The following is a 23,606-nucleotide window of genomic DNA, read 5'->3' as shown; positions in this document are numbered from 1 at the left end:
CTCTTTGTTCTGGTTTGCTTTGAGAATAGACTGGTGAGTCCAAAACCCCCCCCCGGGTTTTTAGAGACAAGACAATAGCAAACTCTGCAGATAAGATTTCAAACACTATCATTTGGCTAAGCTTATGAGCTTAGACAAATGAGCATTTGATGGAAAAGAGCAAACCGAAGGTGGCCGGGAATTCTTTTCCGCCAGAGGACGATGGTCCCAGATTTATAGATGCTAATCCTCATGTCACATGAGCAAACACTACTCTGATGTCTCCTGGAGGTTCTTGCTTGATGAGGCAAATGAGACCACATCACCACTTAAAACCAGAGATTAATCATGGAGCCACCAAAACCCCAGACACTTTGCCTCAGAGCTGAGAAATTGTGTCCCAGCAAAGTACGACACTCACCAGGAATTAGTCTGATTCATTACCTGAGTGAATCTTCTCTCTTCATCTGGTTCTAACTTGGCCTGGTTTCTTTTGGAACGACACATTAGTTAGCTTTTAATATGAACAGGCATCGGCATTTCTTTTGCACTTCCTTTTTTTATTTTTTTTATTAATGAGACGGCTTTCTTCAAGTGTAGATTCATGAAATAGTTAGGTAATTTCCATTAGTGCCGGAATTCTTCCCGGGTCCATTTCATATTGAAATTAGCTGACACTTGCCTGGTTTCAGAATGTTTTAAGGCCTTCGGTGGCTCAGATAAGGGACATTGTGGTCCCGGTGGGTTCTGCTTATGAGAGGTAATACATCAACACAGTTCAAAAGATTACTGTGACAGCAACACATTTGCATTAAGTGGATGTGGAAATGTGTCCTCGAGATGGCCTACCAAAACCTGAATTATGAGGAGAGAGGGTGGAGGAAGTAAAATGAGATGAAGAAAGAAAAAGGAAAGAGAATAAGTGCGTAAGAAAAGAGCTGTTAGAAACCATCAACAGAAGAAACAAAAAAAAGAAAAGTTAACAGGCAAATTAGATAACTTTAAAAACAAAACAACTACGTGTTTAGGAACAATGAATCGATAGAAATGAAACCTTCAGGGTGGTGCATGGTGTTGCTGCAGAGCAGGCGCACTAAAAATGGAGGCCAATAGTCCTGAGGGTCGATACCTGATATTTTTAACGCATTGCCTTCCCTGCTTCACTCTCTGCTCAACGTTTTTGGCATGACTGCAGTCAGTAAATGTCACACAAATGTTAATAGCAAAAACATTCAAGCTTTAATGGGTCCAACTTTGTCCAACTGATAGATTTGGAGATGGACGATTTTTGTCATTTTCGGAACATTTTGGTATCGAGCCGATAAATAAAACTGGGCCGATATTAAGAACCAATATTTAAGGAAGTCAGTGTGGTCGTCTTTTTAATGTTGAAATGGTAATGAAATACATATCTAATACATAAATATCAATATCAGTTATTAGCCGTTACAGTAATGTTATTATTGGATATCGAGACCAGCTCAGATTTTCATTTGGGTGCATCCCTTCATTGGACAGAGTGCTGCTTGCAGTTAGCCATGCTAACAGTACTCCCAGCTAATTTAAGATGCTAAAGAGAACTCAAAATGTCAACTCTATAATCACATAGTCTTTATTTGGATGTTTTAGTGAAATGTGACGTCAGTCTGTGTATTTTCATTTCCCTGCCCGTCCAACCTCCAGTCAGCAATCAGTTTATTCAGCCTGCTTATTGCTCTGCTGCCTCTCACCTGCATTCTGCTCCGTCTAAGACCCCTCCAGCTACAGACACCTCGCTGGATAATTGATTGCACTTGAGTGTGTATATTGCCAATAAAAAAAGATACTTGTCCACCTTGGATAGTTTACCCTTTTATTGCTTTTATAAACCAATCATGATCAACAAAAATTTGGCTGATGTTTTATTGCTAGCCGAAGCGCTGTATTTCAGCTCACGTTTGAATACCTTTCAAAGTTTAGATTTATACAACCACTGGTGAATAGGGTATAAAAAGGGTGTGCAAGAAAGCAGCTTTAATCACAATACAAGCTGCAGGCCACAGCTCTGGCAGTAAACTTAATCCTATCCACACCAAAGCTATGAAATAATGCAGCAGGAATACACTCGCCCATAAATTTATCTGACACCAGCAGAGCTGTTCAAGTTACCAATTTAGACCAACAAGCAAAGATTATACAACTTTACTATTTTTTATCACCTGTTAACAGAATATTATCAGAGTTCTCCTGAATGTTTTTTCTACCGACTTGCTGAAAAAGTATCAAGACCGCTGACATCTGAGGCAGCATGCATCTAATGGGAACATGTGATGGGAACATGTGCAACCAAGGGCGAATTGCTGTTTGAGACGAGTCACCAGAGCAATGCAATGGGGAGCAGAACCAGCCTTTAATAATCAGAGGGGGCATTAGAGAGCGGCGGCTGACTTGGAGTGTTTGGACCTGAAAGTTGCTGACAGTGCAACACTTTGTTAATGCCAGGTATTAAAAGAGGTCAGGAAAGCACTAAGGGGCATAGACAAAACTAATAAATAATGCAAATCCACTTTCAGCAGAGAGCTCACAGGGGCTCAAAGCGACTCTCATGTTAAGACTCATAAGCTGAGAGCGATACACTAAGTTTTCAAGAAAAATCGGAGTTTTCCAAACTAATCTGGATCACATTTTCGAACTGCTTTTGGCGACATCTTAATCATCTTTAGTTCAAGGGAATGTTCTTTTCTGAAAAAATAAAAAATAAATAAAATAACAGCATGTTTGTTTCTAGAATGAGCATACAGTGAATCCACATATTCGTAGAAGTTAGGGACCACAAAGGCCCCAAATAAAAACACTTATATAACTGCCTATTTAACAGTAAAAATAAAAAACACCAAATATACCAATTATATGCTGTAAAATTGCACACAGTGGAAGCTGTGTTAGCATTACCACACAAGCTAACATCTACAATCTACATTCCTTGATTTGCTCCTTTCCAAACACCAGCCAATAGTCAAGCAGCTTTGAATGAAATATTTGGAGTTACGTTCCACAAAAGAGTCTGTGACCACAAACCAAACAGCAGAAGGTAAAAATGGTAAATGGTTTGTGCTTGTATAGCACTTAATCAAATCCATAGACAAGCCTGCAGCAAGTAGCAAACACCTAACTGAACAGCTGAGCTCATTATAGGAGCTACTCCTCAGAGCAACGCTGGTAAAAACCTTGTTAAAGGTTCATAGAGGAGCCATGTTGGGATGACTTCCTGAAGGTTGAGTTTCAGAAAGAGCAGAAGTTTTTAAAGTGTTTTTAACACCTCCGAATTCGAGGAGTTAAATTACACAGTAAAATTTTACATATCATATTTGATATGTATATAGCGTTTTTCTAACAACTGAAGTTAACAGTTACTGGACTGTGCTGTAAAATGTTCCTGGAAATGACATAATACTGCCTCTTTAATACAAAGGCAGTGTACACTCTTTTCACCTTTACTATGAGTCAGCTGCACTCTTGCTGCTGACTGTTCAAAATGCACAATTCTCCCTCCTGCAGTACACAATGTGAGGAACTCACAGCCAGGCATGGGAGGTGACGTGGTTGGTTGATGGCTTTTTTATCTTCAGATTTTTTGGTGCCACGTTTTGCTATTTCACTGCTTTTCTTGAGCCGTTATCATTCGGTAGAGAGGATAAGTCAGCACTGCTGATGGAAATGTTCCACATGGAGAATTTTGCTTTTTTGATGAAATAAAAAAAAAGAAAAGAAAAACCTTGATCACTGCCTTGAGCCACCAATCATTTCCAGAACACATCACCTTTGGCACACAAGCTACCATTTCCCAGTTGTGATGTTCATCGTGTTTGGTTTCTTGAAGTTTAGATTATCTGCTTAATCATCCAGACGGCTCCTTTTTAAGAAGTTCATAAACAGCAACAGGCAAATTTGAACATTGATTTATGATTATGGTTAGACTGTGTCAGTTAGAAAGATGCTTTCCCGAACAGAAAGCCGTGATAAACGTACCTGACATTAAAAATCGACAGGGCTTTGATTTGCTTGATTAAATGGTGGTAAAACAGTGCATTATGAAAACAAATGGGAAACGTTACACAGAAAATGTAGAAAACCAAGCAAACGAGATAAATAACCTTTCAGTGGCGGAAAAGGCTACTTTGTAAAAAGAGAACGACATATATATTTTAAAAAGGACGAGGGCTGAATTAATGAGCGCTCGTAGCCGGGCAGAAGTATTACTGCATCACCATCACTCACTTACTTAGTGCAAAGATGACTTTTGTGTAATTGACATTAAACTTGATTGATCGTTGACCGTCTCAATCAAATTTTAGTACATTTACCCCCAATGTTTCGGTTGCTGGAGGAAACCAAAAGAATTAGATCAAGCAACCTAAATGAGCTTCCTAGTGGAGAGTGTGACAGGATTCTCCCAGTGAGATCATCGTCTCAGAGAGACGGCCATGATGCCCACACTTCTTCTGATACAGGAGGCGCTCACACATAAGCTATCTTGTTTCGGCTTTACTTCCTTTTTTAAAGTATTTTTTACATACACTCACCAAATATGTAGGCACCACATCCGCTCAACTGCATGTCAACACAAACAGCAATTGACCAATGAAATGCAAGTCATTCAGTATCCAGAGATGGCGTTGAAGTTCAAGTCAAAGTATCAGAATGAGGATAAAAGGGGAATTACATTCGTCAGGAGAGCTTGTTTATGTAAATCTGATTTTCATTAGAATTATTAGAAATATTGGTATCAATCACAATATCACCGATATTGATACTTTATTATTTAGGTTTGATATTTCATCAAACTTCTGACCAAGGGTTTTTGTGGTTTTTTTCTTTTGAATTATTTTTGTTCAAACCTTGGACAAAATTTCAATAAAGTTTTTGGTGTCTATAAAATACTCTAACATTTTAACATGATAAAAAAAATTACAAATAGAAATTTTTTTAACAAATTTGCTTGTATTTCTGCTTTTAAAAAAGTCCAAAAAATTATTTGAGAGCAAATTAAAACAAAATCATTTTTAGGCAGATTTGAGAAACATACACAATACAAAAATAAAATACAATTTCAAAAGGGAAACTGAAACTAAAGTATCGATCTTGGTATCGGTTTGATGCCGACTTAGTATCAATATTATGGATATTTTGGATAAGCACATTTTTGTTGAAATTATTCTCAGTGTTGCAAGGAGATAGTTTAAAGCTGCAGTATGTAACGTTTATAGATAATGTGTTTTTGATATTTGTTCTAAATGTCAAAAAATATGTCTCATATCATACTGTCACAACATAGTGATAGTTTTAAGAAATATGTAAAAAGATATATATATTTATGTATATATATTTTTTCTTTAAGTTATATACTGCAGCACAAAAGAGAGAACTCTCCCAGACTTTGTTCTTTAGTCAAATAAAAACGAGTTCAGCTGTTTAAGAGTTTGTGTCGCTCTCAGGTGATCCTGGACAAATCCAGCAAAACTAAAACCATCAATCTAAAAAAGAGTAGCTGAAAAAGTTATAAAACTTTCAATTACAGCAATACAAGTGAGAAAAAGTATTATTGTCTGCATTGACCATACCTACACTGAAGTGCCTTAATGCATTAAATCTGTTGTAAATGTAAAAGTCAAACCCTTGTGTTTCCAGCTGCGTACTTCTTTTAGCTTCAGTGTTTCTGCACTCGCTATTCTGTTTTGATCACTTTCGGTGCTTGTGCTCAAAGCATGATGGGTATCCCAAGAGTTTATTGTGATAAAAGGATTTCTCACAGCTGCACTGAGCTTTCATTTTTTATCTGGCAGCATCTGAAAGAAACAAACCAGCCATCCAAGCATGTGTTCAATCCCATTTGAAAAAAATAAATAAAGAAAGAAACCTTTCTGGGGACTGTGGGCCCCTGAAGATCACCAGAAAGTGTAATCAGCAATGACCCATGTAAAGCCCGACCGGTCCCAGGGTGTTTGTTAACATACCCAGAAATCCTCAAGGGATCTGTGCTTGGAGGAGTGGAACAAGCAGTGGATATTACTGAATGAGTGATGGAGACGTCGGCCAGCAGTGATTTAGCGCAGCCAGTAGCCGGCTACCATCAGCGCTCACACCTGGACATCAGTGTGTGGGCGTGTGTGTGTGTGTGTGTGTGTGTGTGTGTGTAAAGCATTGGTCCACGCCTAAATTAACATAGAAAATGTCAGAGCAGATTGGATGGGGGCAACCTGTGTTTGTATATATGACAAAGTTACACAGTGAAGCAGCCAGGGGCCTGCAGCGAGGAAACAAGCTATCAGGACGAGGACTATTGGAAAGGGGACTGTGGTGACCTCAGGGGAAATCTGGTAAAGTAAGCAGATCATGGCGGTAACGCCACGGCAACATTTCCTTCAAATTTCAGCCAGGACTAAAGTAAAGCCCATTACTCCCAGGACACATGAAAGAGGGATTATGGGATTTCAAAATTATTAACCAGCCTGATTTCTTTCAGGTGTTTTTTTTCCAATCAGCATGTTAGAAAGAACTTGGTAAAGATCAGCCACTACCCACAGGATGGTACTAGATAAAGTGACTAGGAAGTACTTCTACTTAAGTACTTGCTGATACTGAGTACCAATACTAATATTACTGAAAGTCAGTAAACCCTTTACAATCAACAACAAATTGTAAAGGGCTTTTTTTTTAAATCTGGAAATGAATTCATTTTATTATTAATAGTTCCACTAATCACACACTCAGGTTTAAATATTCTGCTATTAATTCAATTCAATTCAGTTTATTTGTATAGAGCCAACTCACAACAAATGTCGTCTCAAGGCACTTCACAAAAAATAATCATTTTAATTCAATCACACATACATTCCAATTGAAACTTTTTTAAATTCTTTGTATGATTAATTGAGCATACTGTACTATCAGAGAAAACTCTTTGCTGAACATAATTTGAGGTCAGTCTGGAAATCCCTCCACACCGCTAACATGTCTCCTCCTCTGCTAAGCAGCTGGTTAACGTCACGCTGCCGCTAACCTTCAGCTACCTTCAGTTCAGCGTCTTCTTCCTTTTTGTGTCTTGTGTTCAGTTTATGGTTAGAGCTTATATGCTAACTAGCTGCTTCCTGCTAAAGAGAGACAAAGCTCTCACCATGCTGGTCCTGTATATGGGAGCACTTTTATAAATACCAACATGGTGTGGGACAGAAACCTGACGCTGGTGCACTCCTGCTAAGGCGAACACAGTTTTACAGTGTCATAAATTGTATACACGCTCACGACTTACAGTATATAGAGAGCTGCAGTTGTCTAAATTACCAGAATTCATTTTAAATGAAACATTCAAGTGGACTGAACATGAGAACTGCACAAACATAGAGAATTAATTAATGCAATTTTATTATTATAATTGAAGGGACTGAAAAGGAATATAAATTTAAAATCTTAACTACACGAACAACCTTGAAAAGTCTCCATGTACTTCTGGTGTCAGGCTGTGGAATAATTCAAAAGAGGATCTAAAACAAAGTCCAAATATCAGACAGTTTAAGAAAATGTATAAATATGTGTTAGGAGCACATAATGGATCATCAGCCTATTCATCACAAATTGAGGTGGCGATGATGAGGAAACCACATATTTGTAAAGGTATATTTATATATATCGGTTTGTTGTGGCTCCTTTAATTTTTATTTGCTATTGTGAGATGTACGTATTTTGTTATGCAAAAAGTGGGAAGCTATGCATTGTTTGCATATTCAGAATAAATAAATAAATAGAGTCAAAGTCAAAGAGTTAAAGTCAAAGAATAGACTTTAAAATACTGTTGTTAGTTTATAAATCACTGAACGGCTTAGCACCACAATACATTACAGATCTGCTGTTATTGTATCAACCCTCCAGACCTCTCAGGTCTTCCGGTTCTGGTTCTGCTCTGCATCCCCAGAACCAGAACCAAACGAGGAGAAGCAGCTTTCAGCATCTATGCACCACGAATTTGGAACAAACTTCCAGAAAACTGTAAAACAGCTGAAACACTGACTTCTTTTAAATCTCAACTGAAAACCCACCTGTTTAGAATTGTATTTGAAATGTAATCAATTACAAATTTATTGATGGAACTTGACTTAATGATTGATTCTATATTGCATTGTGATTCTGTGTTTGTAATGATCTAAAGCACTTTGAAATGCCTTGCTGCTGAAATGTGCTATACAAATAAAATTTGATTGATTGATTGATTGATTGATTGATTGATTGATTGATTGATTGATTGATTGATTGATTGATTGATTGATTGATTGATTGATTGATTGATTGATTGATTGATTGATAAAAAGACAATTGAACAAATGAAATAAGTAAAAGTCTTGAAGTCACAGCTCCTTCATAAGACTCTTCCAGGCAGCAGCAGTTTTCAGTTGCTGTTTGTTTGCTTGCTGGCCTTTCTGTGTTAACTTTAATCTTCAACAAAAAACGCTCAACTGGGTTCAGATCAGGTGACTGACTTGAATATTGCAGAATATTCCACTTTAACAAACTCCCAAGTCTCTTTGGCTGAGTGTTTTGGGTCCATCTGCATTACATAAATACACTAGTGGCCCAACAATAACATTATTCTTCTAATGCTTTGTTAGGCTGTTTAAAGGAGATCACTTACCTTGGCAAATATAAATCTGAAAGCAACATGGCACAAAACAGAACATTAATATGTCTTCCAGAGACGGTGAAATCCTTCACCGGAAACAAAATCCAATTCAAACACACTGGACTCCACACACTTGACCCCAATACACACACACCAACGACACATTTACAGTATTTCAAAGACTTGACACACTTTCCTTCATTTCCTCGTGCAGCAGACAGTGTCCCAATATTCACAATAGCGGTGCATCGGGAACATTTAAAAAGCTTATAATGCATTTAAATAAATGCAAATAAAAAAAGACATAAAAAACATTTTATATATGGGAAAATATGAAAATGGTAAAATGACGAAGTTTTGTGTCTTAAGTTCCACAGGGTTACATGGAACAGTGGTTAGCCTAGTTAAATCACAGGTTGATGGCTGCCAGTTGGAAATACCGACATGCTATTCTATGGAATTTTGTTTGGGTGTTCTGGTTTCATGCTTTAGGTCCAAAGCCCCTGCATGCTGGAACTAATGGCCGCTCCAGTTTAAATGTGAGTGTGTGTGCAGCCTGGCTACCTGCCCAGGGTGTACTCCAGCCCTCGCCTGTTGACTGCTGGGATGGACTCCAGCCACCCGCAAACCTCAACTGGATTAAGCAAGTGTAGAAAATGAATGAGTGGCGTTTCATTCGCAATGTAAGGCTTGCGGTCAGCTCACACACACATCTGAGCATATTTACATCTCACCACGAAACCCTTTGACTTCCTCAATAGAAGGCAAGTCAGTGTAGGGGAAACCGCTGTCTTAATTTCAAATGCCACGTCTGAAGGTAATCTACAGCTAAATGGATTCCTGTCTGTAAAAGTGACAACAAAGCTAACATTGTGTTTTCCATAGAACCAGCTAATCCCATAAGGCACAGTTTATTTCCCTTAACAACTCAGAAAAGGTGAGAAAGATCAAAGTCTCCCTTGAGTCACCTCCAGCAGCCACAACTATTTCCTTGCTGCTCGATCCAGCACAGTATTTTTTTTTCCATTTTTTTTTCTCTTTTCAGCTCACATTTGTAAATTTACCAAGGTGAGCTGGGAAGCAGAGTCCAACCAGGATAAAAATAAGATGCATTATGAGGCTTTAAGAAGGAGCAACGAAAGTTAGGACATTATTTACAAAAGATTCTGTTTTTACGTCCCATAAATAATCAGAAGCATCAATATAGAGCGCAGCATCACTCTGGTCTCATTCGTTGTAAATTCAGATTTTACTGATTAATACAGTCAATATGTTTAAATTCCTCAACACTTAAAATAACCTTCGCTAGTTGCCTGTTTAAGCTCTACGCTATTAAGGTTTAATAAGAGACAAACTAATAGCTGAAAAGTCAAAGAACCATTTGAATCTCAAAACATTTAATTTTACCTGGGGTTTTTAAAGATCCAAAACTACCTGAACTCCAGAAAACATTTTGATTGAGCCTTGCCTGCTGGCCTTTTAGGAAGGAATTATTTTATTGTTAAAGCTGAAAGGATCAATTTAATGTCTACAAGTCCAGAGCTTTATGTGGTTACAGGTGCCTCAGACATCAGCCTGACCCTGACTTAAGATCCAAAACAAGTTGGACATTTTTAAGAAAAACCATAACAAGCTGGATCCCAGCCAGAGGTTACACTAGACTTGTTTTATTTTCCGACATTTTGACAGACGTGGTCAAAAAAAAATCTTGGTTTAGTTATGATCTGTCAAAGTGATGGATGGCCTTCAGATTTTTTTCATCACCGTTTAAAAATAAATTAGTTAGCTTAAATAATTAGCTTTCTTATATTAAGCAGGTAGAAGGTGTCCCAATGAAAAATAATCATCTTTGCACATGTTGAAATTGTTGTTGGCTTTTATTTTCTACCTGTACAACCAGTATCAGAGGACAAGAACTGGGGCAGTAGAAATGGGTTCATAGCATAACAGACTCACAATAAAAAAAGTTCATATCAGTTGATATTGCTGTATATGACAGTATAGAACAAATCACAGTTTATGGCAAACTGGTACTACGAAGTAAGATTTGAAGGGATCAGAATGTCAGCTTTGCAGTCAACAGGAAGCAAACTATAGTGCAGGGCATTCTGGGTAAATATAATCAAAGAGATGCAACAATCTAGTGCTAGGGGGAGAATTGACTCATGGTCTTTTGTCAAAACAAAAGACAAATCCTACAATTGCTAAAATCTGACGCCACTCAATTTTTGTTTACATTTTGTGAAAAAGGAAGTTGTGTTTTTTATGTTTCCTTCAGTGGTCACTCGCCTGTGGTGCAGCCCCACCACAGGCGAGGAGGGGGAACAGGGTTTTCAGTGTTTGGTTGGTTTGACTCAGTGCAGTGTGAAAAAGAACCACAGCAACTGAAAATGAAACAAATGTCAGAACTTTGGTCCCCAGTCTACCAGACTATCAGATGTGAAAATAATCTTAATGTGAAAATCATACGTTGGAACTCATCAAACTTGACTTAATGCTTAAGTGTGGCACATAATTTAGCTGTCCAAGACATAACATTGTTCACGCAAGTTTGTGGTTGTGACTTGCTAAATGCAAAAATGCTAAAAGGAATAACTTGCTTATTCCTGTCTGTTTCAGTGTTTTGCAATGCCACACTTGCATTTTTGCAAGTATTTTTGCAAGTACGGCCACGCCTAAATTGTATTGACAACAGACACATGAAACACACAAGACGTAGGGATAGGGTCCCAAACAAAGGAGGTGAAGTTTGATCATGATGTCCACAAAGGACTCTATTGAAATGTGAGTTAACCCTTGAACTGTGAGCCATGTTAAAATCTACCTGGCAGGAGGTCTGCTGTCGGGTTTGGCCAGTTGAAGGTCTTGATCAACTGCCAGTCGAAGTCGTCCTCTTGACCCTGGCGGTATTCACACAACCCAGAGTCCGAGTCCTCGTCGAAGGTGCAGCCAGCTGCAGAGGGAAGCAAACAAAACATATTTATTTCAGTTCAAAATGAAAAACCGAATAAGTGCTGTAATAATCATTTCTCTGTGGCACTGGGTGGCTTCATGCACTGAGGCTATAGTCCTGGGTTCAGGTCTCGGGCCATTTGCTTCATGTCTTCCTCTTCTCTCTCCTCGCTATTTTCCTTCAATGTACTGTTCAGTAAAGACCATTAAGGTCTCACATAACTTTTAAAAGAAGAAGGAAGGTCTTATTTGCTTGACACTGTCAAGAGAAAACTGAAGAATTTTTACATCACCACAATTACACCTTAACACATCAGTTCCCAGAGAACCTTCCCCACCCTAAGCTACGTTACAGTTAAACGTTAGCGCCAGGTGGTCAGGACACACTGCCTCTACTCATCTCTTTCTTTAAAATCTATTGCCATTTGGTACAGCACGCCCTGTGGTGGGAAAAATGACACGGCAGCCATGGGACATGACTCTAATAACCAGAAATAATGGGCTGCAGCGAAAGAGGGTTTCCAGCTGATGGAGGACAACAGCGGGCCGGCTCTCAACCCATTATCGCACAAACGACAAGGTATTAAAGCCACCCGCCACCAGGTGGAGGAGTAAAACTCTATTTTCTGCTTTAATTAGTAAAAGTACAGCTGCACTCTTGAGAAAATATCCTGAGAGCCAGTCTGTGACCGTTTGCAGGTAAGACTGGTGTGGCTTCATTTTGTTCCACTGCATGCTCCTTTGAGCTTAGTTTGGAAAAGATTTTCTTCTTCTTCTGTGGTTTGTAGCTGACTCGATTCTTTTAATGTTCAAATCTTAAGAAATGATTCAATAATAGTTTCAGTATTTTTGCTCAACTGATGCACATAATACACAAGAACTAGAAATTTGCTGAAAAGGCTGCAAATGAATCACTCAATTTCTATGCTATTTTTTTTTTAAAGTTTGGCTTTTGATTATATTTAATGGCAACTCAAATTGGAGCAATTTCACATATTTCAGATACTATCAGTAAAAAGTTCGGCTACATAACTACTCAAGAAATTCTAAGTGGACAGACGCTGCTAGCAGGTCAATGCTAGCAGGTCAATGCTAGCAGTGGCGGCGCCAACAGAACTTAGCATCCATCGCATGTGCTGGCAACACCAGTGAGCCAGTAGAAAAGACAGACATCGCCCAGCTGGCTGGATAGAAATTTGCACTTACCTATGACCAAAGCAAAAAGCTAGCTAGCTTGTTAGGCTACATCCTTAGGACTTGCTTGTTTTGAGTTGTTTCAGTGTTTTGATTATTTCATTCTAGGTTAATTATTATTGTGTTCCTTAGTTCTCTATATTGATTACATCAGCCTTGTTTCTATTATGCTTTAGTTCAGTCCTTCCTGAATGATTCTAGTTTTTTATGTTTATTTATTCCTTGTGTCTAGTTAAAGATTCATTTTCCTAGCTCCCCTGCTCTCCCTCAGCCATTGTGCCATTTCTCTCTCTCTCTCTCTTCCCTCACACATGCAGTGTTTTAGTCAATCAGCCTGGTCTATCGTTCCAGCATTCCAACTCCCAATATTTATTCACCTCTCTCATATTCACAATGGTTACTTCTCTCAGCATTTGGATCAAATTCCACCACCGATCCTGATGATATCAGCCGCTAGTTACCAGTAACTGAAACTGCCTCGAGTCACTGAACACAATGAAGATGTCGGCAAATTTCCATGAGATAAAAAAAAAGCAAAATACAATAAGAGATTAATCCCATCCCATGTCAAAATTTCAGACCTGACATTAACATATTTATAGGACCAAATAATTTTTTTATGATTTTAAGACATTTTAAGGACTTAATTTTAGAAACATGAATTTAGAACTTTTTAAAAACACTCTGGATTCTGTACTGAGTTGCATTGTCTAAGTTATGCATACACTGAGTCTCTGGTTTCCATGGTAGTTCGAGACAGTCTCAAGATTACAAACAATAGCTGATGGAGTTTTATTAAAGCTATCCCAGTGATAAATGACACAGCAATATGCAACGTTATTTAGCAACAATCGTAAATGTTGTTGCTTTTACATTTTTAGATTTATTTATTTATTCTTTTTCTTTTTTTTACATTAATCCACCTCTGGTATTTTTACTCAAGCTCATCATATCTTCAGAATCTTTAACCAGACAACAGTAAAGTCCAGTGGTGAGATTTAGCAGTTATCACCACTAGATGTGAGTGAATTCAAAACGTTTAATGAGCAGCTTCACGTTATACTACCGCTTCTATATTCAGGAGGAGAATTTAGAAGCTGTAATTCAAAATCCATTAGCTTTGAAAGCCTTCTGAAATTAGAAACCGACAACAACATTCCTTGCTGAATACTTTTCAGTCTGACTCCAGGTAGAAAGTGTGATTGGCCAGTTCTGTGAGCAGGACTGATAAATGGGGGATTTAGATTTAGGGGAATTGCTCATTTATAAAACATCAGGTCAGCCTGTCACTGAGGCGCTGAGCAGACCGTTGCTCAGTCTGACCCTGGTTTACAGCGTGGCCCTAGTGGTCAGTCCTGCAGTCCCAGGACCCTCTTCAGCAGCATGTTCTATTAGAACTTGACAGCAAGCTGATTCCATGCCAGTTTCTGTTTAATATTCTAACATGTGGTCTGGTTCCCCCTGTGCTGCTCTTTGGTTTTGTCTACGTTAGACTTTTTCTGTTTCCTCCACTAATAATCCGTGCAGTCAGAGCGCCGCAATACAACACTCGGACTTCTAACAACCACTTTTGACACCGACCCCGGCCCCTCTCCCGTTCGTCTGCAGCCAAAGCAAGTGTTTCCGGCTGTAAGCAGATCCGAGTTCTAATTGCCCCCCCGCGTGACAGTTGCTTGTTGGGATGTGTAGCAGCATGTCTGAGGAGGAAAGGGTCGGGTGGCAGAGAGCGGCCCGCGGTGAAGGCCTGCTTTTCATCACCAGCCCTCCAGCAGCTCCATGAAGAAATGTCTCCATCAGACACGTTCCACTGATTCCCCTCATTAAGGTTCATCCTTCCAAGCCTTCTTTGCTCTTAGCACAACAGTTCCTCTCGGCACACAAATGAGCTTCCCTGGCAGCGAAAGGCGCAAACCCATGTAATTAGAAAAGCCGCGTAGATCCGGCTGAATTTGAATTGGTGTGTGTGTGTGTAGGGGGGGTGCGTGCGTGCGCGTATGTAGTAATGGAGTGGGATGTTTAAATTTGTGTGTGTGCTGTTGTGATGTTTACTTAAAGCTGACTGAAGCTGGTATGAACCTGTCCACGTCTCACAGGCTTAAGCTCAAGTTTTGAAACAGCACTTTTGCATTCAGTGGTTTTAAATTGGTATAAATTAGTTTTGGTATTGGAGATAGTCCTCAACTTCACCATGCAGAAAGTTTGTAGATCATTTCTAATCTCTAGTTTTAGCAAAGCTATCATTCAACCTTAGTGATCAAAGCAAATTCCAATATCGGTTCAAGAATTTTCAAGTAATGTATCTACAGTGGAACCCTGGTATTAACAGAGGGTCAGGATGATATGCACTAAAATCTGTAATACTAATGCATATAACTGCCAGTTTTAGTGGTTCAAACACCAATTAAATCTCAATATGCATAGATATAGACAATAGAAACTCTTGGCCCTACAGAAGATAACAGAGTGGTCAACATAAGGGCATCTAGTGGACTGGTACATTAGCAACCCCAATAATGTAAGAAACCTGGTGGGCAATTATTCAGTTAGAAAAGGTAGATTCACTGAACCATGAATTAATACACGTTTATCTGTCTATGGTCATGTTTTTAAGAATGAGTCGAGGAATACTATCTGTTTTTATGGGTGGGAAGTAATTCCACATCGAGGTGTTTCTGAAGAAATCTCTGGCCCTCATCTACTTTCGTTCTAAATTCTTAAATGGTTCCTCCTTCTGATTTGATGGAAATCAGAATTCAATATCTTGCTTCACAATAATCCATCCTTCAAAGTATTCAAGTACAGGCTGAGTTTGCCAGGAGAGACCCTGGAAGGAGAACGATGATAAGCATACTAACTGGCATCAAGTTCTCGCATTGGAGTCCAACTCAGATCACCTCCATGCCGCACATGCCAGTAACCCACACAGGCAGTCACATCGTAAATACGCAGTGATGAAGTGGGCAGAGAACACAAGCCTCTTATACGGCATTTATCTTGGAGAGGGAGAAATAAATTAGAGGGGCGGACCAGGAGCTGTGGGCTGGATGAAGAGCCCTTAAACACAAGAAGCAGAGGCGAGAGCCGAGCCAAAGAGGGCGTGGATAATGAGGACAAATCACACGTAGCGCAGAGCATGTAAGACAAAAGGGATTTCTCAGAGAACAAGATTTTTTTTTTTCTTCTTCCCTCTAGAGCTGCACTGTATGAAAACACTGAGGGCTGATCAAAGGAGACCAGACTGTAGATGGGCTGTGATTGATCAGACCACTGTAGTATCGTTCTCAGAGGTCTTAAATCCTCCACGCATAAAAAAGGACTCTCACTGACGATTATTCTTACGAGGATGACAGCGATTACACGGCGTCTCGCAGAGGCACACGGTCGGCTGGCGCGGGGCGGATGCCGGTCTCAAGGACAAACTTCCTCTGCTTATTTGGAGAGAACCAAGTGGGAAAGCTCCTGCTTCCTCTCATGACCCATTGTGACCCATTGTTCATCCAGGAGAACCTATTCATTTTCTCCATTAGCTCTCCTCCAAAGAGCGGAGATGAGGAAAACTGTAGATGTTAGCGCCTGTAGTGGTGACAAAACAGCTTCCACTATGCGAATAAATGCATGGTATATAGGAGTTTTTAGAGGAGCGTCTCAACTATTCCCAGACTTAAGCTGGGAATGACTCCTACAAATACCAGAGCATTCTCATAAACAAAACATACATCATATTTTCAGCAGTTCTCTTATCTCCACCAGCAGCTATAAAACATTAGCTAAACACACTTAGAGAGTATAATTTACAAATGACAACTGCAGATGTTCAAAGGCTAACAGCAGGAAAGGTATGATCTAGAAATTATGTTTCCAAGCACCGTGAAAAAGTAATATTCTGGATCATCAGCGACTTTTCAGGCCACAGTTTGTCTCGGTTGAAACACAAAGAACTGGTACTGGTAGTTAATGTGGTGTAGTGGGAAAGGTCCCTAAAGGTGGAGAGTTGGCAGAGACACTTCAAACACCTGAAGTGACAGATGACAGTGACAGCCTGTCGTGACAGATGATTTTACAAAGTATAGCTAGTTCCCCCATGACGTCACACTTCTTACATCCAGTTACTCTGCTGCCATCTTAGTAGTAAAGAAGCAGGTTTCCACTTCATTGATCACAGGTAAAAGTGGTTGGATATGGTTGGATTCAATCAGGATGTAAAAATATCCATCTATCCATTTTCTAACTCCCTTGTCCTTAGAGGGGTCAGGAGGTGCTGGTGTCCATCTCCAGCTAACGTTCTGGGCGAGAGGCGGGGTCACCCTGGACAGGTCGCCAGTCTGTCGCAGGGCAACACAGAAACAGACAGGACACACAACCATGCACACACACACTGACACTTAACTTTTTGGACTGTGGGAGGAAGCCAGAGTACCTGGAGAGAACCCAGCATGCACAGGGAGAACATGCAAACTCCATGCAGAAAGACCCCGGGCCGGGAATCAAACCCAGGACCTTCTTGCTGCAAGGCAACAGTGTACAGCCGGATGTAAAAACAAAAGTGCTAAAACAGTAAAGAGAAGTTTTCATTACATCAAGATAAACTGTGCTATTAACCATTGAGTGCCAACGGGTGTGGCTGGACAAACACAAGTCGTCTAATACGGCATGGATGTGATCAGTTTATTAGAGGTAAAGATGTTTTCGAATGTTCCTAAAAATTTGCTTTGTAGGCAAATCTGTAAACTCACAACAGATCCATTTGCACAAACTATGAAATGTAACTATAAAATGTAAATATGCAAATATAAATTTCTTCTTCCTAGCACTTGAACAAAGAATAAAAAAAATGCTGCTGTACATCAGCACATACTATCACTGCTTATGTAAGCACATTTACAATCACACATTGTAAATAAAACAGTACTTGTTTAAAGTTACATTCCAGTTCACTATTATGAGTCACATAGCAGGTAGCAGAGAAAGAGGCAGTAGATTTTCTCATTGATACTCAGGATTTCATCTTGTTATTAATTTTTTTAGTCATTTCTAGCATTTTATTTAAAATGTGCACAATAGAAAGAGCCTTTTGGGACATGAATCAACTTTATGGACTTAAAATGTAGCCACACATGTCGTCACTCATCATAGCCGATCACAACATCATCCTCAATGTACGGCTGTTAGCAAACACGAACGATTTGATTATTTTCATAGGGCGTGCCATTGAACTGGTTCTCCCAAACAACGCTGCTCCAAGCCAACACTGTTAGCCTATCAAGATGGCGCTTTTCCCGCTTAACGTCCGATTCAGGCTTGGTGGAACGATCTGCAGGATCGGTGGGATTGCAAGTTTATCATTTTCCTTCCACTTTACAAACGTGTTTCACTTATCCAAAAATTAAACAAAATACATTAAAATTTATGGAAGGAACTTAACAAAATGCGAACGTGTTCAAGAGATTTTAAGCGGTATGCATTTGAAAACTCAAACGTGAACAAAATGGATTCTCTTGTCGTGTTGATAAAGCAGCCCTCTCTGTTAAGCCGCCTTCCCCGTCGCAGTGAAGCAGAGTTCCTCAGGCGAAGCAGCCCGCATTGAGTAACGAGTGGCGCTCCTCCGCCGGCGCTCCTTTAATCTCCTCCCGGCCCTCAGATAAAGCTGCTCTGTTGGGACAGAGGAGCCTGGATGTTCTGGCGCTTCTCTTGTTTGGCCTGAGATAAAGCTCTGCCGCTGCGTGATTTGCATGAAAGTACGAGGAAGCAATGCATCAGACCTGACAGGTTTACCTACAGAGGTGGGGAACAGGGGGGGCGAGTGGGGAGTGTATGCAGAGGGAGGGCCGGAGGTGGGAAAAGAGCGACACAGTCCAGCAGCTCATCAATACCGAGCCAGCAGGGGAGTCTTCTCCAACACCACTTCTTCATGGACCATTAAAAACAGCCGCTGTACTTTCAGAGGGCTTAGGACTGAGGAGAGCAGCAAATGGAGTTTGATACTTTAGTAAACAAAAGCAGGACTCTTTTCTTTTTTTTTCTCCACCAACACAACACAAACAATGCACACACTGACGTCTCCAGATACGATCTTTAACTTTCTGATTATTTTTTTTTAAGAATGTCATACTGCTCAGGCACAATGTTTTTAAAGGTTATGAATAATTTATGAGCAAAAAAACCCCCAATGTTCGGTGCATTAAGGGTTTGCTGTTGACTCTAATTATGAACAAATAAAACTATGTAGACTGCATTTCCAATTCCCAGAAACCCCCAGCGAATGCAATATCTTCATCTTTAAAGCAGTTCTGGCCTTTCTTAATCATAAATTATTTATTTAATTTCTCTTTATGTCGGGGCTTTTCTCCCTTTGCACCAAATCACCAGCAAGTTTTCATCAGCTTCACAAAGGCAAAAAGCAAAACAAAGAACGCTCCTCATTAACCCCATGTCCACAATGTTACGTTTAGCCAAAAAGCTTCATGTTTCCTTCTTAATAAATATAGGATTACTCTATGGATGAGAACACATGAAAAGGCCTAACATTAATTTTTCTTTCACTGCAGCAGCATAATGTCACACTGAGAAAAAGTAGAAAAATCCAACCGTCCAATCAAATACCCCGAACTAAAACTTTCATGTGAATAAATTATTGTTTTAAACAAAATAACCAGCATCACAATTATCTGTACTGTGTTAATTTATACAATGTAAGCATAACAAAGCCTTTTTAATGTACTCTGGTAACCATTAATCTGTACGACATAACTTGTATTAACAAGACATAACAACATTTCACCTTTTGTCTTAAGTCCACATTGACCAACGTGTTTCAAAAATGTCACAGCTCAAACCTTTCTGTAGTCACTGAACTCATATTCATAACTTACCAAAATTATTACCGAAAAAAAATCTACATTTGAGAAAAGCAAAAATAATAATAAAAAAAGTCTGTCAGACAACTGAAATCAGGGAGCCTGTTACATCTTCATAACATTTGAATTTTGTTGAATTGTTCGTTTCGATGAAGTCAGCTTTATGGCACCCCACACGAGTTTATTAATGCAAAGGATGAATATTTCTAAAAGTTCCTCCTGGCTGCAGCCTGCTGGGTTCAGACCCACAGTGTTACCCAGAAGTCACTGAGGACTCAGAGAAGCAAATGGGGTTGCAAAAATAAATAAATGATCAAATTTCATCTAACGGCATGCTGCACTTTTCCCGCCTGCCTTGGGAGCAGGCAGAGAGATTGGCACTGCAGGGCATACACTGTTGTGTGAAATTGTTTCATAGCCGGTTCCCAATAGTTTCAGTGGCCCTGTGGTTCAGGCCTACCAAGGCCCCTAATTTCCAATACAGTAACGCTGGGCGGTCTCTCCCTATCAGCCAGATGCTAATTGATGACTTGCTGGCCTTTGGGAGGGAAACACCAGATATTCAGTTGTGTTGCTCCAAGTTTTGCTGGAGAGATCAGAGGACGACTTTGTGCTCTGATGAGTAGAACTGGTGTCTGTTTGAATGGGAAACACAAATCTAAGTCTAACTAATTACTCTGAAACTAGATTTTTTTTTTAGCTGAAGAAGAAAATGTTACACTTCCACAAAAAATAGCTCTTGTTTTTGTTGAGTAAATAAAACAAGTGATTTTGTTTTATTTAGGAAAAAGACATTTATTTCTTGCTTTATTTTTCTCCTTTAAACTCCTTTCACTTCCGTTACCATACCTGAGATCTAGTATCATCTGATATTGATCTGATACAGAAAAATTGACTTAAAATATTTCCTTTTTAAGCACAGAGAGAAATGTACCGAATTACTAATTTATTTGATAACTCTGCACCAGTTCAGCACACCTTAAATCCACCAATAGCTTCGTAAGCTTGGTCAAACATGTAAAAACCAAAACGTTGATTTGATGAAAGTTGATGAAATTAGGAGAAAACAGCCGATGTAAAATAATAATAAAGAAAATGAAACTGACTAAAACAATAGTTTGACTGGTCAAACATGTGAAAATAAACTGTAACAAAACTTCTTTCAAATGGTTCAGAAAGTGCAATTAGGAATTCTAAATATAATGTAAAATAAATAATAAAGCATAACGGTGCATAGAATTAGGCTGAATAGATCTGCCCTTACTGATTGACACACTGTTGCCGATACCCGATGTAGAATTTTTTCCAATATCAGGACCGATACAAACATTAATATCGGATTAGTGCATCTCTAGTTTTAAGTGTTTTTAGGGTCTCAAGTATTAATGGATTTCAGCTATTTGTGGGTGGTTGTGGTTCCTAACCCTAACACTAGGGGTCCTCTCACTGGATAGTTAAAAACTCGTATGCGCATTCTTGTACACATTCTACTTATTTTCGACTTCAGAAAGAACTACTGACGTTTATCTCCGCCATCCCTACATGTCCAAGCAGAAACCTTATAGAAATTCTCCGACGTGAATTTATTTATGAGTCACAAAGCAGACGCCTCGGACCGCTTCGGTTTACAGCCGACCATCATTCCTCATTTAATCTCTCCGTTTCCTCCGACGCTCCAGAGACTCGTCCATTACGGAGCTCAATCTCCGGCTATCTGAGGCTTCGCCTGAAAACCTATCAGAACCGCTTAGTCTGCTTATGCCGTTGTTCAACATGTCACACGGAGAGAGGCTCATGAATGGAGGTTGATGAATTAGAAGACGAAGAAAAAAGGCCCGGTCCGACGAGTCTCAAATTGCACTAATTAAGAAGACAATAGGCTTTCAAACGCACCTACAGTACATTACAGTCCACAGCCTCCTCATTCACATTCACACAGAAACACATTTTCACATGCAGCTGCTGTTACGTCTGAAAGTTTCATTTGAGATGCTGGAGGAAACATTTTCCCCTTCATGTAAAAAGCTTCTTTAAGTGATTGTGTCAGGCCTCTCTCTTCGTCAGATAACAGGAGTGACCTAAATGCTTCATTTCAAAGCTGCATGTTCCTTTGTGCTGGCTATGCTACACATTAATGTTGAAATGACTGCCATCTATATGCCAAGATCTGTCCATTAGAGGCAACATTTGTGTGAATGGGTTATAAAACTGTGGTAATTTCAGTGGCAGCTCCTCCACCAGCAGTCGAGCAAACTTAATGACAGACGCTCCAAAAATAGCTTCCATACAGCCACTGCATGCTGCTGCTGTGCTTATGCTAATGGCACACGCAGATTTATGCATGATTGCATGATGTTGCAAAAAATAAAAAGTTGTTTTTTTTTAAAATGACTTGACTGCTTTGATGTTGATTTCCATACAATCAAATTGTAGCAATAAACGCCTCGGTCCCACCGCCCACAGAAACGTGGCACCACAGATGCAGAAAATGTGAGGAATATTATTCGGCGGATGGTTTCTTTTAGGATTTGTTTCCACGTACTGTACGCCAAAATGAACGAACCAGAGAGGGAAAGCTTGTTCAGCGTACAGAGCGATGGAATGCAGAGAATCAAAGGGACGGTTTGGAGTTCCCTCTGCTCGCCTCAGAGACGCGGCGTCCCCCGCATGAGGCAGCCGCATCGCAGAGGCAGGGCTGCCACTGAACGCTTCTTCTGCTGTTACACTGCAGAGAGGCTCACAGTCAGACTGTAGAGTTCAGATCCCCCCCACAACAAGGTATCTGCCACATCAGATACTAGCACAGAAGGAAATTCTGAACATGTTGCTGCATTTTGCTTTGACCAAGACTTTAACCATTTGTTTTGTTTTTTACTTTTGAAGCTCCATTTCCCCCGGGATAAGTTTCCAACAGCAAAATAAAAACTCCTAAGTAATTCAGGCTACATTCAGACAGCAGGTCTTCATGCTTAATTCCTATCTTTTGCTGAAATCTGATCTTTTTTTATTATTTTTATTGTGTGTGCGTGGTCATTCATGTTACTAATTAAATGTGTCCTTCTGTGTGAACGGTTTCTGACCCCAGAGAAGAAGAATGAAGGCGTCACACGGCAGCGCACCGTCACAAAACCACAGCCGGTTTTGGAAGATGACTTTAGAAAAGTTCTCAAAGCAGACGGGGATGAAATGACAAACTGCAAAAGCACAAAGTAGCAAAGGAGCCAAATGCAAAGTCTTGGATATTATATTATCATTTATTTTAAAAAAAGACTTTTCCCTACATTTAGTTTGGCTCAGAGACCTTTGTTTGGGGCAGAACGGAGATGCCTGGGGAAAAAGGATTTAGATTTTGGTTCAAATGGGTTAGAACTTAGAATGTTGAAAGACGAGGAAGTCTCAGCTAAACATGGCGCTGTACTCTCACATTCCACTTTCGTTACCAATCAATGCATGATGACCTTTCAAAGTGGGGGCTGGCTAAGCCACAGCTGCAACTAATGACCATCTCAATTAGCATTGATTCCATTATTCCATGCATTACCATGGAATAATAATACGTGGACTTTGCTCTGCACAGTTCATTAGCAGAAAAACTTCTTATTTAAGCAACTCTTTGCATTAATAGTTCTGGCCTGGCGCAACTAGTGTTTATAACAGTAACAAGTTTCACAACTGCTGGCAGCTGCCAGTGAACCAGCTGCAGACTTTTAGAGCTGCTTGATGAATTTGCCACTTTTAGGCCTGATGGTCAAAGAAACCTTCCAGTCTATGAATGCAGGAAGGAAAGCCAGGCTCACCTATTTCCACTTTATTAAGTGCTACAATTTAACTACTTGCAAATTATTTTTGTATTCCAGATTAAGGATTATGGGTAGGTTTCAGTTAGTGATGCATAAATCCTCTCTGCCTGATTAGGCTTAACGTCAGACGACATCAACTTCTGTTGATTCAAGAAACAAAGAAACACCTCAAACCGA

At 39.7% G+C, this 23,606-nt stretch overlaps 1 protein-coding gene across 4 annotated transcripts in view; it reads right to left on the bottom strand.

Annotated features, from left to right (window-relative positions):
• LOC102217812 (receptor-type tyrosine-protein phosphatase U-like) overlaps positions 1-23,606 on the bottom strand; it is a 184,622-nt gene that overhangs the window by 128,969 nt on the left and 32,047 nt on the right. For all 4 annotated transcript variants that reach the window (XM_023344775.1, XM_023344776.1, XM_023344777.1 and 1 more), the window contains exon 2: positions 11,454-11,582. In XM_023344775.1, coding sequence (XP_023200543.1) covers positions 11,454-11,582 — 129 coding nt within the window. The remainder of the gene's footprint in view (positions 1-11,453; positions 11,583-23,606) is intronic.

Source organism: Xiphophorus maculatus, chromosome 13, assembly GCF_002775205.1.
Source record: "Xiphophorus maculatus strain JP 163 A chromosome 13, X_maculatus-5.0-male, whole genome shotgun sequence".
NCBI classification, from domain to species: Eukaryota; Metazoa; Chordata; class Actinopteri; order Cyprinodontiformes; family Poeciliidae; genus Xiphophorus; species Xiphophorus maculatus.
This window is presented reverse-complemented; position numbering and strand designations above follow the sequence as displayed.